The sequence below is a fragment of the Heloderma suspectum genome, chromosome 1, assembly GCF_057233095.1.
Source record: "Heloderma suspectum isolate Gila_16-S chromosome 1, 16-S_ref, whole genome shotgun sequence".
Classification (NCBI taxonomy): Eukaryota; Metazoa; Chordata; class Lepidosauria; order Squamata; family Helodermatidae; genus Heloderma; species Heloderma suspectum.
In genome coordinates, this window is record NC_139458.1 from 374,117,789 (window position 1) to 374,131,899 (window position 14,111).

The 14,111-nt window shown below is 47.7% G+C and overlaps 1 protein-coding gene across 1 annotated transcript in view; it reads right to left on the reverse strand.

Moving 5' to 3' along the window:
* SRD5A2 (steroid 5 alpha-reductase 2) overlaps positions 1–8,492 on the reverse strand; it is a 49,133-nt gene extending 40,641 nt beyond the window's left edge. The window contains exon 1 of the mRNA XM_084832358.1: positions 8,173–8,492. Within this exon, the coding sequence (XP_084688484.1) occupies positions 8,173–8,492 (320 nt within the window). The remainder of the gene's footprint in view (positions 1–8,172) is intronic.
* Between the last annotated feature and the right edge of the window lie 5,619 nt (positions 8,493–14,111).

Sequence of the window (14,111 nt, forward strand, 5' to 3'; positions counted from 1 at the left end):
ATCCCTCCAGTCCTCCACGGCAGGAGGGAAGTCGTAAGCCCTTCTAGTGTGGCCTGGATAGTGAGCTATGGGAGCTGGTCCCCTCCTTCCTCCGACGGAGAGGGAGTCTCCTCAGTGGCTTACCCCAAGTTTTCTGGCACTGCTAATCCTTCTCTGCTAAATATGTCAGTGTGTGATGGAAATAAATGCAGTATATTGATTGCACTACTGAGTGTATACCTATTTCCGGGTTCCCAACTACAGAAGTAAGAAATCCACAAACAGACGTGTATACAGTCAATGCACCAAGCCATCCCTAGCAGCCCCTCCTCAGGCGACCGCTTCACGGGGGACACCTTCTTCATTAGACCCTGCTTGCTTCCTCCCCGCCGGTGCTGTTGTTGGTCTTCTCCCTTATTTTGGCTTCCAACGACCCTGCAAGGTGGGCTAGGAGAAGAAATAGCAGCTGGCTAGGTGGGAGGGAGGGAGTACTATGGAAAACCATCTCGACATTACTGCCTTATCTAAAACAACTCCACACCCCAAAAGGAAACCATTTAAAATGACCATTCCAAGCTCTGCACGATTAATTTATTCAGGGGAGGAGAAAAGGCACTTTTAATACCCATTGAAAGCCTAACTGTCAAGCCTTTCTCCTGTGTTGCTGAGAAGAGAGATTCCCCCATCCACCCTGGGAGGAAAAAAGCCCATCAATCTGGTGAGCAAAAGGGAGAAGCAGCAGCCAGTGAAGTCAATGGGAGGGGGAGGTTCAAAGTAAATGCATTGAAGGGGATGGGAGACCTTAAGACTGCTACCCTAAGTAGACTTACAATGCACTCCTATGCATGCCTGCTCAGAAGCAAGCCACACAGATTTCAGTGGCACTTACTCCTAGGAAAGGAAAGCCTTACAGCCAATGAGTTTACTCAGAAGTAAGCACTGCTGTGTTCAAGGGGATCTTGGAGCAGCATTTGGGATGATTAACCACTTTGCCCTTTGTGGAATGGGAGAGAGGGAGAAACGGGCACTGGAAGCATGGTCCGTGACCTGCGCCCCCAATTTGCTGTCATGACAATGTTGTTCAACACCACCCAGGCCAGCCCCTAGCACACGCCCACATGAAGCGCGACAAAGCACTAAAGGGGAAATACACAGGGGAGAAATTGCGACTTCAATCACAAGCACAGAAAATGCCGGGTTTTCCCCGCTCTCATATAACATGGGAAGAGGGAAGGAAAGTTGTGAGATAGCAGCATGAGAGCAGCGGCAGCATTTAAAGCTCCCGTGAAAACTAGTGATTAAAGCAGAATGATCCTGCTAAAAAAACAAGGTGTGAAGAGAGCCAAAGTCTTGCTCATTTGTTTCCAAAAACTATCTACTAAATAGAATTTGGTTTTTGTTCACCACTCAGCTGTCACATGCACTCATATATCTGAAGATATACCACCTGCTCTTTCTTCTTGTGTTCAGACTGTTTACAGCACCCAGGGCTGTAAGCCCACTGACAATTATTGTTGTTGTTATTATTATTATATCCCACCTTTCCCCCCATACTGGGACACAAGGCGGCTTTACAACATTAAAACTTGTACAATTAAAACCTATAAATAGAAGTATACAAAAGTTAATTTTTTAAAAAAAATCCTGTTTTTCCTGTTTTCTTTCCTCAAGATTCCTGTGGTCCACCTCTGGGGATCACTGCAGACATTTCTTTCCTTTTCCCCTAGCATTTGTCCTTTTCAGTGTGTTCACCAAGCTTTATTTCATTTCTATATCACCCAACAGCCGAAGCTCTCTGGGTGGTTCAAACATGTTCATAAACCTTATACACTCAAAAGAGTTTCTAAGCCATTCGTTCCATCCAGTATCTCATTTTAGTTAGGAATGGAATTAAATATGTGGATAATGTGCATCACTGGGGTGAGTGATGAAAAGCACTTTTCTAACCCCAAAATCCAGAATCTAATTTTTACAGTGTGTGTGTGTGTGTGTGTGTGAGAGAGAGAGAGAGAGAGAGAGTGAGAGCAGAGCTTTTGCAAAGATGTATCATTGTACCTTTTAGAAGACAGAAACTGCTCTCCATTGCTGCAACATATGTTAAGGTTTTTCAGTTGTCTAAAAACAAATGTTTTCTTTCCATCTGAATCAAATGAATTCAAGCTCAGATTATCTCATAACTACTCCTGAGTATTTTGCCTTGCCCCTATACAACAGACAACTTCATTGGTGCATGCAGAAAAAAATCAAGCATTTATGTAGTGTCCAAAATATTTTGTGGATATAAAATTTAATCAGTTCATGGCTTTTTAGCCATTTATTCCGCAGTCCATTGCCATATTTATCCTCTCCCCACCCCTTATCATCCTGATCTTCCTAAGAGAGGAGGACTGCACTACTATTTCTAAGAAATCAGAAGAACACTAAAAATTCCAAAATGAGCTAAAGAATCTAGTAATTTTCAACAACACTTTATTAAAATTTTGAAAGAAAGCAAAGCAGATCTAGAACAAAGGGCTCATATTAGACTGGGTTTTGGAGGGATGGTGGCAAAAGCATAGCATCCACCAGAAAATAAGCATACATACCAGTTGCTTGTAAGAACATAAGAAGAGCCATGCTGGATCAGACTAAGGCAGCAATCCTATGGCCACTAGACACTGTCTAGAAGGCCATCGGATATGCTCTTTTCTGGTTCCCAGAAAACTGACTTCTCCCCACAGAGAAGCCCCATCCTCCAGGCTCAGAAGAGGAGCACGGAGTGACTGAAAAGGAGCTGGGCTGGGAGCATTCTGGGGTGGGGAGAGCAGAACTGTGTGTATGACACATCCTATGTGTCATACACGCAGCCGCCTCTCCCAGTCAGCCCCCTGCGGCTAGACAGCTGAAAATGGCTGTCTAGCAGAAAACAGCAGGGTAGGAGAGGAGCGGAGGGAATGATCCCGCCCCTGCCTCTCCTGCCTTGCTTTGAATAGGCAGTTGCCTCCGAGTTCGGAGGCAGCCACCTATCTAGTTAGGATTGAGCCCTAAGAGTCCATCTAGTCCTGTATTCTGTTCACACAGTGGCCAACCAGCTGTCGACTGGGAACCCACAAGCAGGACATGAGTGCAACAGCACCCTCCCGCCCATATTCCTCAGCAATTGGTGTAACTAGCCATACTGCCTCTGATACTGGAGGTAGCACATAGCCATCAGGACTAGAAGCCATTGATAGCCTTCTCCTTAAGGAATTTCTCTAACCTCCTTTTAAAGCCATCCAAATTGGTGGCCATCACTACATCTTGTGGTAGCGAATTCCTAACTTGGATTATGTGCTGTGTGAAGTACTTCCTTGTATCTGTCCTGAATCTCCCACCAATCAGCTTCATGGGATGACCCCGGGTTCTAGTATTATGAAAGGGGGAGAACAATGTTTCCCTGTCCACATTCTCCACATAATGCATAACTTCGTAAACCTCTATCATGTCTCCCTTCCTTTTTTCCAAGCTAAACAATCCCAGCTGTTGTAACCTTTCCTTATAGGGGAGATACTCCAGCCCCTTGGTCATTTTAGTTGCCCTTTTCTGCCCTTTCTCCAGTCCTACAATATCTTTTTTTAGGTGTGGTTTGTCTTACACAGTATGTTGCATTGGTAATGCCAAAACACGCCACGCTGGGCACTGTTTGTGGATGAGGCTCTTGGGCATTCAGCCTTTCTTTCATACAGGGCATAGTTGGTTGCAAGTCTTCTGAACAGACCCCTTAAAATGAACGGGGGCTGCATTTATTTCAGTTGGGATTCACACCGCCACCCCTTTGCCCTATATGAAAACAGGGTTTTGCCTCAACTGTATCGCACTAACACTCTTCCATCCTGGCAGCGGGAAGCAGTGCCACGTACATGAGGGAAGCACATGCAGCTAAGCTCTCTGCTGGCAAAGCTCTGCTCCAACCATTGACACTGATGGCCAGATGCTCATGAGCATTTCTGCCTTGCAGGATCAGAGCTGGGCTGCATGGCTTAGAATGAAGAGCTGCTGCTGTACACTGCAGTCCCCAAGGGGGAAGAGGTGAGTAAGATCACAGTCTTTGCAGTCTATCCTTTTCCTCCGGCAGGGATGATGCTGAGGCAGGAGTGCTGGATGAACACTTTAGGAGGCACCGCCCACTCCTACCTGTGCTCCCTTACGCCCTCACAAGCACCGGCTCTTCACTCGGCTCCAAGGACTGTGTCTTGCAGCTTCCAATCACTGCTTACTGCTAACACTCTCCCTGTGCCTCCCTTTGCTCTCCGCAGGCCGCTGTCCAAGTGGTACAGTTGATGGGATGAGGAACTGCCCCATCGTGTGCAGACCTTGAGGGAAGTCCACCTCATCTCCACCAGCACAGGTCAGCACTCAGCGAGCTGCTCTCTGCGAGGTGGCCAATGTGTCCTCTAGGACAAAATGTGTTTTTTTAACCTCCTCACCCCCCCACCCCCTCAGTTCTTTGCACCACTGCAGGGGAGCCATATGGCAACTGTAAAAGTAATCTCAAAAAATAATTCTGGAAAGTTTCCAATTTAGCAGCATCTGACCAACCTTACACCGACACGCAAAGATCTTAAAGTGTAGATGGTGGCTGGTGCTCACTGGGGGGGGGGGGAGGGGAGGGGAGGGGAGGGCAGATACTCCATATTCTACTGAGATTGTCAGAGGAGGGCAGAAGAGCATACACAGCAATCAGCAGCTGCATGCAGTGCACTGGAGCAAATGTACCTGGTTGTGGGGGGATTTTTCTGCCACAACTGGGTGGCAGAGGGTTGCTGCCCCATTTGTCCCAAATATAGAACATAAGAATATAGGGAGAGCCATGCTGGATCAGCCAAGGGTCCATCTAGTCCATGCAGTGGCCACCCAGCTGTCGACGGGGAACCTACAAGCAGGGCATGAGTGCAACAGCACCCTCCCACCCATTTTCCCCAGCAACTGGTATACATAGGCTCACTGCCTCTGGTCCAGGAGGTAGCACAGAGCCATCAGGACTAGTAGTCTTTTCCACCAGGGATTTGTCCAACCCACTTTTAAAGCCATCCAAATTGGTGGCCATCACTACATCCTGTGGTAGTGAATTCCATGGTTTAACTCTGCGTTGAGTGAAGACATTCCATCCAGGGCCACCTCTGGATGGGACTATGAAGCTAAACAGAGTTTCTGGGCCAGGGACTCAGGTCTACACAAAGGATCCTCCCCAAAGGGTCCCCACAGCTTCCCAGTCACCTTAAAAGCAGCAGCTTCTTCAAAAAGGCCCCTAACACAAGAAAGTGTGCCAAATAGGGATGGCGGAGAATTTCTCCCCGAAACTTCAGGAGGCCGAGCGCCAACGTGTTCGGCCCCCCGAACAAGTTTCGGGGAGAAATTCTCCGCCCCCCCGCCCCCGCTCCCCCCCCCCCGGGACGGGACTTACCTTTGCCGAATGTCCCTCTCGGCAGCGGGTCCGGCCGGTGGTTCGGCGGGTGTTCGTGCGGGGCGGGAGTGGCAGCCGGTCTTTTGACCGGCTGCCGCCGCCACCATTCCAATAAAAGAAAAAAAAACAAAAACGCCCCCGTGATAGGCTACGTGACGATTAACGTAGCCTATCACGGCTAGATCTGCAAAGTCAGCCGTGATAGGCTACGTAAATCGTCACGTAGCCTATCACGGGTGACTTAAAAAAAAAAAGCGCGTATGGATAATGGCGGCCCCCATAGGGAGCCGCCATTCCCGTTCCTTATTTGGTCGCCGTAGTCTACGTAAAGCTTTACGTAGACTACAGCGACCAAATAAGGAACGCGAATGGCGGCTCCCTATGGGGGCCGCCATTAGTGTACGCACTTTTTTTTTTTTTTTTTAAAGTCACCCGTGATAGGCTACGTGACGATTAACGTAGCCTATCACGGCTGACTTTGCAGATCTAGCCGTGATAGGCTACGTTAATCGTCACGTAGCCTATCATGGGGGCGTTTTTGTTTTTTTAAAAAAACTTTGGAGTTCGCGGCCGGGCGAGGCGGGAAGCCTCCTCCCCGGCCTGAATTTCGGCCGGGCGAGGCAGGAAGCCTCCCCCCCAGCCTGAATTTCGGCCGGGGCGAGGTGGGAAGCCTCCCCCCCCGGCCTGAACTTCGCGGGGGGAGCAGCGAAGCGCCTCCCCCCCACCGCGAACAAGCTTCGACGACAGGTAAGTGACTTTCATCCACCCCTAGTGCCAAAGCAGGTGGGAAGGCTTAGGCCTGGTTGTCTCATTGCCCGGTCCAGGGTTTAGCCCTGGTTGGCTAGCAGTCTCTCTCTCCTAAGTAAAGATGCACTGGACTGGGCTAAATGTTTGTCACAAAAGCAACGTTTTAGCATCCCTTGGTATTACGTTCATAGATTTTTATCCCTTCCCAGCACACTGTCCCATTTTTATTAGATTTGTCTTTTACATTTCACTCTATTTGAAGAGTTTGCCAATACCATACTTGCTAATCTTAAGAAGCCAAACACAAATGTCACATCTTCATATAGTTGAGGGTTATTGGCTACACGTCCTCTAAAAGCCAATAAAAATCGTTAGGAATATTTGTCTTATTCTTGTCAACAGTTTATAACAAGATTAATACCATCTTCAATTCCTTTTTAATGAAAACACACTTAATGTGACATTTATAGAGTGCCTTCAACACACACATTAAAGGTTTTACTTTTGTTTGTTCTTTCATAGCCAATTTTACCTGAAATGTGTTGCCAATTCTATGGATAGATGGGGGCTGGGGGGGGGAGGTGTTCTAATAAACACACGTCCTTGAAAGCAAGTTCTATTAGGGTGCAATCCTATGCATGACAAGACAGAAAAAAAGTCCTAGAACTCCCACAGCTGGCTGGGGAATGCTGGGAGTTCTAGGACTTTTTTTTCTGTCTTGACATGCATAGGATTGCACCCTTAATCTTCTAAAGCTGCAATTCTATACACAGACCCTTGAAAGTAAATTCCATTTAATTCAGTGGGATTTTCTACACACATACACACAGTGCTAACAGAACCTTTGAGGGGTACATTTTAGATCTGAAAAATGCTACAAGAGAAAAGAGTTAAAAAATGAAAACCTTCCCCCAGAACTGCTGCACTGATCAAATCTGGAGCCCACTGTGGCTGTTTTAAAGTAAAAACTAAAAACGTTGGGAGATCTGGTTATGGATCTGCTGTGCAATGTGTAGTTTGGTCCTATGTTTAAAGCTATTGCCTATATGGAAACTCTGCCTAGGAACTCTGTTAACAGTCCTCACAAGAACTTCTATTGTGTCCATGATTTTGTTAAGTATTTATGTTTATATTCCTTAGTAAGTTGTATTTAAAAAACCTGGTGATGTAGAATAGGACGGCAGCAGACAAATGATTGTGAAGGTGAAAAGGAAAGGTTATGGGAGGAGAATAACTGTTACATAGTCGTCAATAAAATGTTAACAAGAACGCATCACAGGCTGGTAGTCTCATTGTGCCCTGAAAAGCAGGCTGTTCCTGCAATTTCAATTCCCAGCCCTTACCCCTCCCTGTGTGGAAAACGTTTTATATAGAGGCTGAAATTTTGATAGAATAAACTGCAGTGTTCCCGGTGGGGGTGCAGAAGACTTTACAGAAGTGAAAACTCTCCAAGCTGGTAGAGGGTTTTTTAAAAACAAAACAAAGCCAGCTCTTTATAAAGTAGGAAAGGGACATACAGAATTAAGCATCAGAAATCCTAACTATTTCACTTACCTTAAATTCAGAATTTGCAGGCATCCTTACTAACACGTTAAGGTCGACAGTTCTGTGGGACTTTGACTGCAATCTATACACACTTCCCTGAGAATAAGTCCTATCAAACTCAGTGGGGCTCACTTCTGAGTAGATATGCATAGGATTGCACTGAAAGACGCTTACTTGGGATCCGCCGAACAGAATCAGAATTGGGTCCGAGTAAACATGCCTAGGTTCGTGCTACAAAAGTAGTTCCGCAGCCTCCAGCGAAAGTTGCAGTTGCGGACGGTCCTCCCCCCCCCCCCCCCCACTAGCCTGGGCAAAGAGACTCCTCGAGAGTAAAGCATCTCGAGAACGGCAGCCCTGAGCATCGGGAGAACCAATCAGATGAGCCTGAAGGAGAGAACCAAGCGTCCAAAGACGCCTCGACTACAGTGGCGGGCTGCCCGCGGGCGCCCGCCACTCAGCCGGCTCCCCTCGCGAGTTACCTGTGGAAGTAGTGGCCGCAGAACATGCCGCCCAGCAGCCTGCAGCCGAGGGGCGCCAAGCGCGGCGGGCTGCGTAGCGCCAGCAGGAGCGCGGGCACCAGGAAAGCGGGCAGCTCTTGCAGGAACCAGGCGCAGCGGGCGGACAGGTGGGCGCAGCGCGGCGGCTCGGCACTGCCCTTCCTCCCCTCGTCCTCCTCGTGCTGCTGCTCGTCGTGCTTCCCGTAGCGAATGGGCCGGTGGCTGTTTCGCCACAGGTGCAGGAGCCCCACGGCCACCAGCAGGGCGCTGAGGGCCGCCACCAGGCTCGGCGAGCATTGCATGCTCCTCCCAAGGGGGCGCTCGGCGGCGATGGAGGCGGCGGCGGGGCAGCCCCGCCATTAATAGGGCCGCCCGCCGCCGCCTCCCCTCCCGAGGAAGGGGTGTTTGGCTTGGGATGCCGCGTGCAGCCTGGGTGAGAAGAAGAGGAGGAGCCGCCTGCCGCGCTCTGGCCAGGACCGGCCTCCAGGCCGCTCGCCCTCCCGCCTTGCTGTCCCCGCCGGAGGTCGCCCCTGGGACACGCGGCCTAATCTTCCGCCGCGCCCCATGCGCCCATTTGGAGAGTCGGCGGCCGCCTCCGCGTAAGAGAGGGACTTTTCCAAAGGCGCAGGCATGGCATCCTTTCCTTTACAGCCTGGCATGGGCGTCTGCTGGGATTCTTCCCGGGGGGGGCTGCACAGCAGTTTGCAGTTGTAATTCACGGGAAGAAAGTAAAACAAGGATCCATGAAATCAAAAAGGGATCCTCATGATTTCGTATGATTTTTAAAAGGGAGACACCCCCCCCCCCCGAAACCACCATCATATCACGGAGCGCATCTGCCCCCACGACTGAACCAGACCAATCACAGATCTGCCACTTGTGGGTGCAGCCACAGTGCAAAACAGGGATCCTTGGCAGAGATCCTCAGGGATCCCCATTATTTTAACAAGAAAGATACCCCAAAGCACCATCGTATCACAGAGCACGTGCACCCCGTGGACTGAACCAGAAAAATCACAGACCCGCCACTAGTGGGCGCAGCCATGGCACAGAAACATGGATCTGAGGCAGGGATCCCCTTGATTTCATGTGATTTTTTACAAAGCAAATTCACCAAACCACAATCAAATTACAGAACACATTTGCCTCTGCGAACTGAACCAGAAAAATCATGGATCAGCCACTTGTGGGCAAAGCCACGGTGCAAAACAGGGATCCTTGGCAGGGATCCTCTTGATTTCATATGATTTTTACAGAGCAAATCCCATCATGTCAGAGAGCACAGCTGCCCCCAAGGATGTGAACAAGGTGCTTGTTTAAGTTAGCCCAAGTATTCTTGCCCTTCATGACCTATGAACTCCAGAAGGGAGAGGATGATTGGCTCGTTTTGAAAGGTTACCAGTTCTTCCCTACTGATCACAGTGGTGACACCACTTCTGAAATAAACAACCTTGGATCCAGCAGATCTGAATATAGGCCAGTAGCTAACGTCCCTTTCCTGGGCAAGGTGCTTGAGAGGGTGGTAGCAGATGGGATGGTTCATCCCATCACTCGTGGATGAAGTTGACTTTTTAGATCCACCTTCAGTCAGGGTTTAGGCCTGGTTTTGGCACAGAAAATGCAGTGGTCACCCTGAGCTTTGCTGAGAGAGAGACTAGGGGGAATCATAGAATAGTAGGGTTGGAAGGGGCCTACAAGGCCATCGAGTCCAACCCCCTGCTCAATGCAGGAATCCAAGTCAGAGCATCCCCGACAGATGGCTGTCCAGGCTCATCTTGAATGCCTCCAGTGTGGGAGCCCACCTGGGGGTGCAACCCAGTTGATTCTCCTGGATCTCGCAGTGGCTTGCGATACTGTCAGCCATGGCATCCTTCAGGACAAGCTGTCTGAGTTGCACGTGGGTGGTACAGCTTTGCAATAGTTCCATTCATACTTGGATGGCCATTTACAGAAGGTGGTGCTGGGGTGTGTGTGCTAAACTCCATAGCATGCTCTGGGGTCCAACAAGGTTCCATCTTGTCCCAAATGCTATTTAACATCCACATTGAAACTGTTGACGGAGGTCATTAGGAGACTTAGAGTGCAGCAGCATTGGTATGCTGATGGCACATAGCTCCATCTCTTTCTCATTTGATCCCCGTGGGGAAGTGGATGTGCTTAATCAGTGCCTGGCCAGGGTAATGGATATAATGAGGGTCAATAAACTGAAGCTTGATCCGGACAAGACAGACGTACTGCTGGTGGCTTGACACTCCAGGTGTGTGGTGTGCTAACTGTCTTGGAAGGATTTGCAGTCCCCAAATACTGGAATCAAGTCCATAGCTTGGGGGTGCTTCTAGACCCAGCCTTGTCACTAGAGGTACAGGTGTCTTCTGAGGCTCAAGTGCCTTCTACCACCTTGGGCTGATACAGCAGCTACAACTTTGCCTGTATAGTGACATCCTTGCTTCAATGATCCATGCCCTGGTAATCATGTTAGATTACTGCAATGTACTGTATGTAGGGCTGCTCTTGAATACAATCCAGACACTTCAGTTGGTACAAAATATGGCAGCTAGGGGACTGGCTGGAACTGGGCATTCCATGCCCAATTCAACATTCCCACGTAAAAATCTGGAACATCCATGTGGATCTGGGACTTAGACCCAAAGTTTTCACCACAGTTGCACCATGAAGTTCTGGATCAGTGCTTTCTGTGGCTCAGTCCCTGGACACAGGCATGATCTGTGATTTGATGGTGATTTCGGAGGCATCCCCATAAAAATCCAGGGGAATTATGAGTAGCCATGTCTCAAATCCATGTTTTGCAGCATGACAACACCACAAATCTGTGGATCCATGATTTTGAAAATGACACAGAAATGATCTGTGATTTGCTGGTTATTTTGGTGGCACCTTCTGTTAAAAAAATCCATAGGATCCATGCCCCAAATTCATGTTTTTATGCCATGGTGGTTCTGTGAAACATGGGAGTGTGATTATTATGGATTCATGTTTTTATATCATGCTTACTCCATGAAGTACAGGATCAATAATTTTAATACTTTGCTCTGTGGCCATGGATGTGATCCATGTAATGATGCAATTGTGGGGACACTATATAAAAATCCAGAGGACCCATAAGGAACTGCGTCTTGAATCCTTTTCGTTTTCTTGCCATCCTGTATCTGAGAAATATAGGATCCATGCCACTGTGACATGTATTTGCTTTGTTCTTCAGCTATGAGTTTGAATGCACTACGTATAAAATCCAGATGATACATCAAGATCCATGCCTCGCATAAATGCTTCACATCATTTGAGATAAAGCAGCAGGTCTGGGATCTGCTGGGAAGCAGCAGATCTGGGATTCTTAGTGTGCATACTTGGACAAAGATGAGTTCTGTACTTTGATGGGGGTGAGATGGGCAGAGGGACCCAATGTAAAAATTCAGAGGGTCCTAATTGAATTGTGTGTCTTATCCATTGTTTTATAACATCACAATGCTTGTTGTTGTTCAGTCATTAAGTCGTGTCCGACTCTTCGTGACCCTATGGACCGTAGCACGCCAGGCCTTCCTGTCCTCCGCTCTCTCCCGGAGCGTGCTCAAGTTCATATTCATTGCATCAGTGATGCTATCTAGCCATCTCATCCTCTGCCGTCCCCTTCTCCTTTTGCCTTCAATCTTTCCCAGCATCAGGGTCTTTTCCAGGGAGTTTTCTCTTCGCATTAGGTGGCCAAAATATTTCAGCTTCATCTTCAGTATCTGTCCTTCCAATGAGCACTCAGGGTTGATTTCCTTTAGGATGGACTGATTTGACCTCCTTGCAGTCCAGGGAACTCGTAAGAGTCTTCTCCAGCACTACAGTTTGAAAGCACCAATTCTTCGGTGCTCAGCCTTCCTTATAGTCCAGCTCTCACAGCCATACATTACTAATGGGAAAGCCATAGCTTTGATTATGGGGACCTTTGTCGGCAAGGTGATGTCTCTGCTTCTTACTATGCTGTCTAGGTTTGCCATAGCTTTCCTCCCAAGGAGCAAGCGTCTTTTAATTTCATGGCTACAGTCACCGTCTGCGGTGATCTTGGAGCTCAAGAAAATAAAATCTATCACTGCTTCCATTTCTTCCCCTTCTATATGCCAGGAAGTGATGGGGCCAGATGCCATGATCTTAGTTTTTTTAATGTTGACTTTCAAACCAGCTTTTGCACTCTCCTCTTTCACCCTCAACAAGAGGCTCTTTAGATCCTCTTCGCTTTCTACCATTAGGGTGGTATCGTCTGCGTATCTGAGGTTGTTGATAATTCTCCCGGCAATCTTAATTCCGACCTGTGATTCATCCAACCCGGCATTTCTCATGATATACTCTGCATATAAGTTAAATAAGCAGGGCAACAATATGCAGCCTTGTCGTACTCCTTTCCCAATTTTGAACCAATCGGTTGTTCCATGTCTGGTTCTTACTGTTGCTTCTTGACCCTCGTACAGGTTTCTCAGGAGACAGGTAAGGTGGTCTGGTACTCCCATCTCTTTAAGAATTTGCCACAGTTTGTTGTGACCCACACAATCCAAGGCTTTAGCGTAGTCAATGAAGCAGAAATAGATGTTTTTCTGGAATTCTCTTGCTTTCTCCATGATGCGGCGAATGTTGGTGATTTGATCTCTAGTTCCTCTGCCTCTTCGAAACCCAGCTTGTACTTCCGGTAGTTCTCGGTTCACATACTGCTGAAGCCTAGCTTGTAGGATTTTTAGCATCACCTTGCTGGCATGTGAAATGAGCGCAATTGTACAGTAGTTTGAACACTCTTTGGTGTTGCCCTTCTTTGGAATTGGAATGTAAACTGACCTTTTCCAGTCTTGTGGCCACTGTTGAGTGTTCCAAATTTGTTGGCATATTGAGTGTAGCACTTTAACAGCACCATCTTTTAGGATTTTAAATAGCTCAGCTGGAATACTGTCATCTCCGCTAGCTTTGTTGTTAGTAATGCTACCTAAGGCCCGCTTGACTTCACACTCTGGTCTCTAGGATGTCTGGCTCAAGTTCAGTGACCGCACTATCATGGCTATTGGGACATTCAGATCTTTCCTGTATAGTTCTTCTGTGTATTCTTTCCACCGCTTCTTAATCTCATCTGCTTCTGTTAGGTCCCTGCCTTTTTTGTCCTTTATCATGCCCATCTTTGCACAAAACGTTCCCTTGAGATCTCCGATTTTCTTGAAAAGATCTCTAGTCTTTCCCATTCTATTGTTTTCCTCGATTTCTTTGCATTGTTCATTTAAGAAGGCCTTCTTGTCTCTCCTTGCTGTTCTCTGGAACTCTGCATTCAGTTGGATATATCTTCCCCTTTCTCCCTTGCTTTTCGCTTCCCTTCTTTCCTCAGCTACTTGTAAAGCCTCATCAGACAGCCACTTGGCTTTTTTGCATTTCTTTTTCTTTGGGATGGATTGAGTTGCTGCCTCCTGAACAACGTTATGGACCTCCGTCCATAGTTCCTCAGGCACTCTGTCTATCAGGTCTAATCCCTGAAATCTATTCCTCACCTCCACTGTATATTCATAAGGGATATGATTTAGGTCATACCTGAATGGTTTAGTGGTTTTCCCTACGTTCTTCAATTTAAGCTGAAATTTTGCAACAAGAAGCTCATGATCTGAGCCACAGTCAGCTCCAGGTCTTGTTTTTACTGACTGTATAGAGCTTCTCCATCTTTGGCTGCAAAGGACATAATCAATCTGATTTCGATATTGACCATGTGGTGATGTCCATGTGTAGAGTTGCCTCTTGTGCTGTTGGAAAAGAGTTTTTGCTATGATCAGCTTGTTCTCTTGGCAAAACTCTATTAGCCTTTGTCCTGCTTCATTTTGTACACCAAGGCCATGCTTGCCTGTTATCCCGGTGATTTCTTGACTTCCTACTTTAGCATTCCAATCCCCTATGAT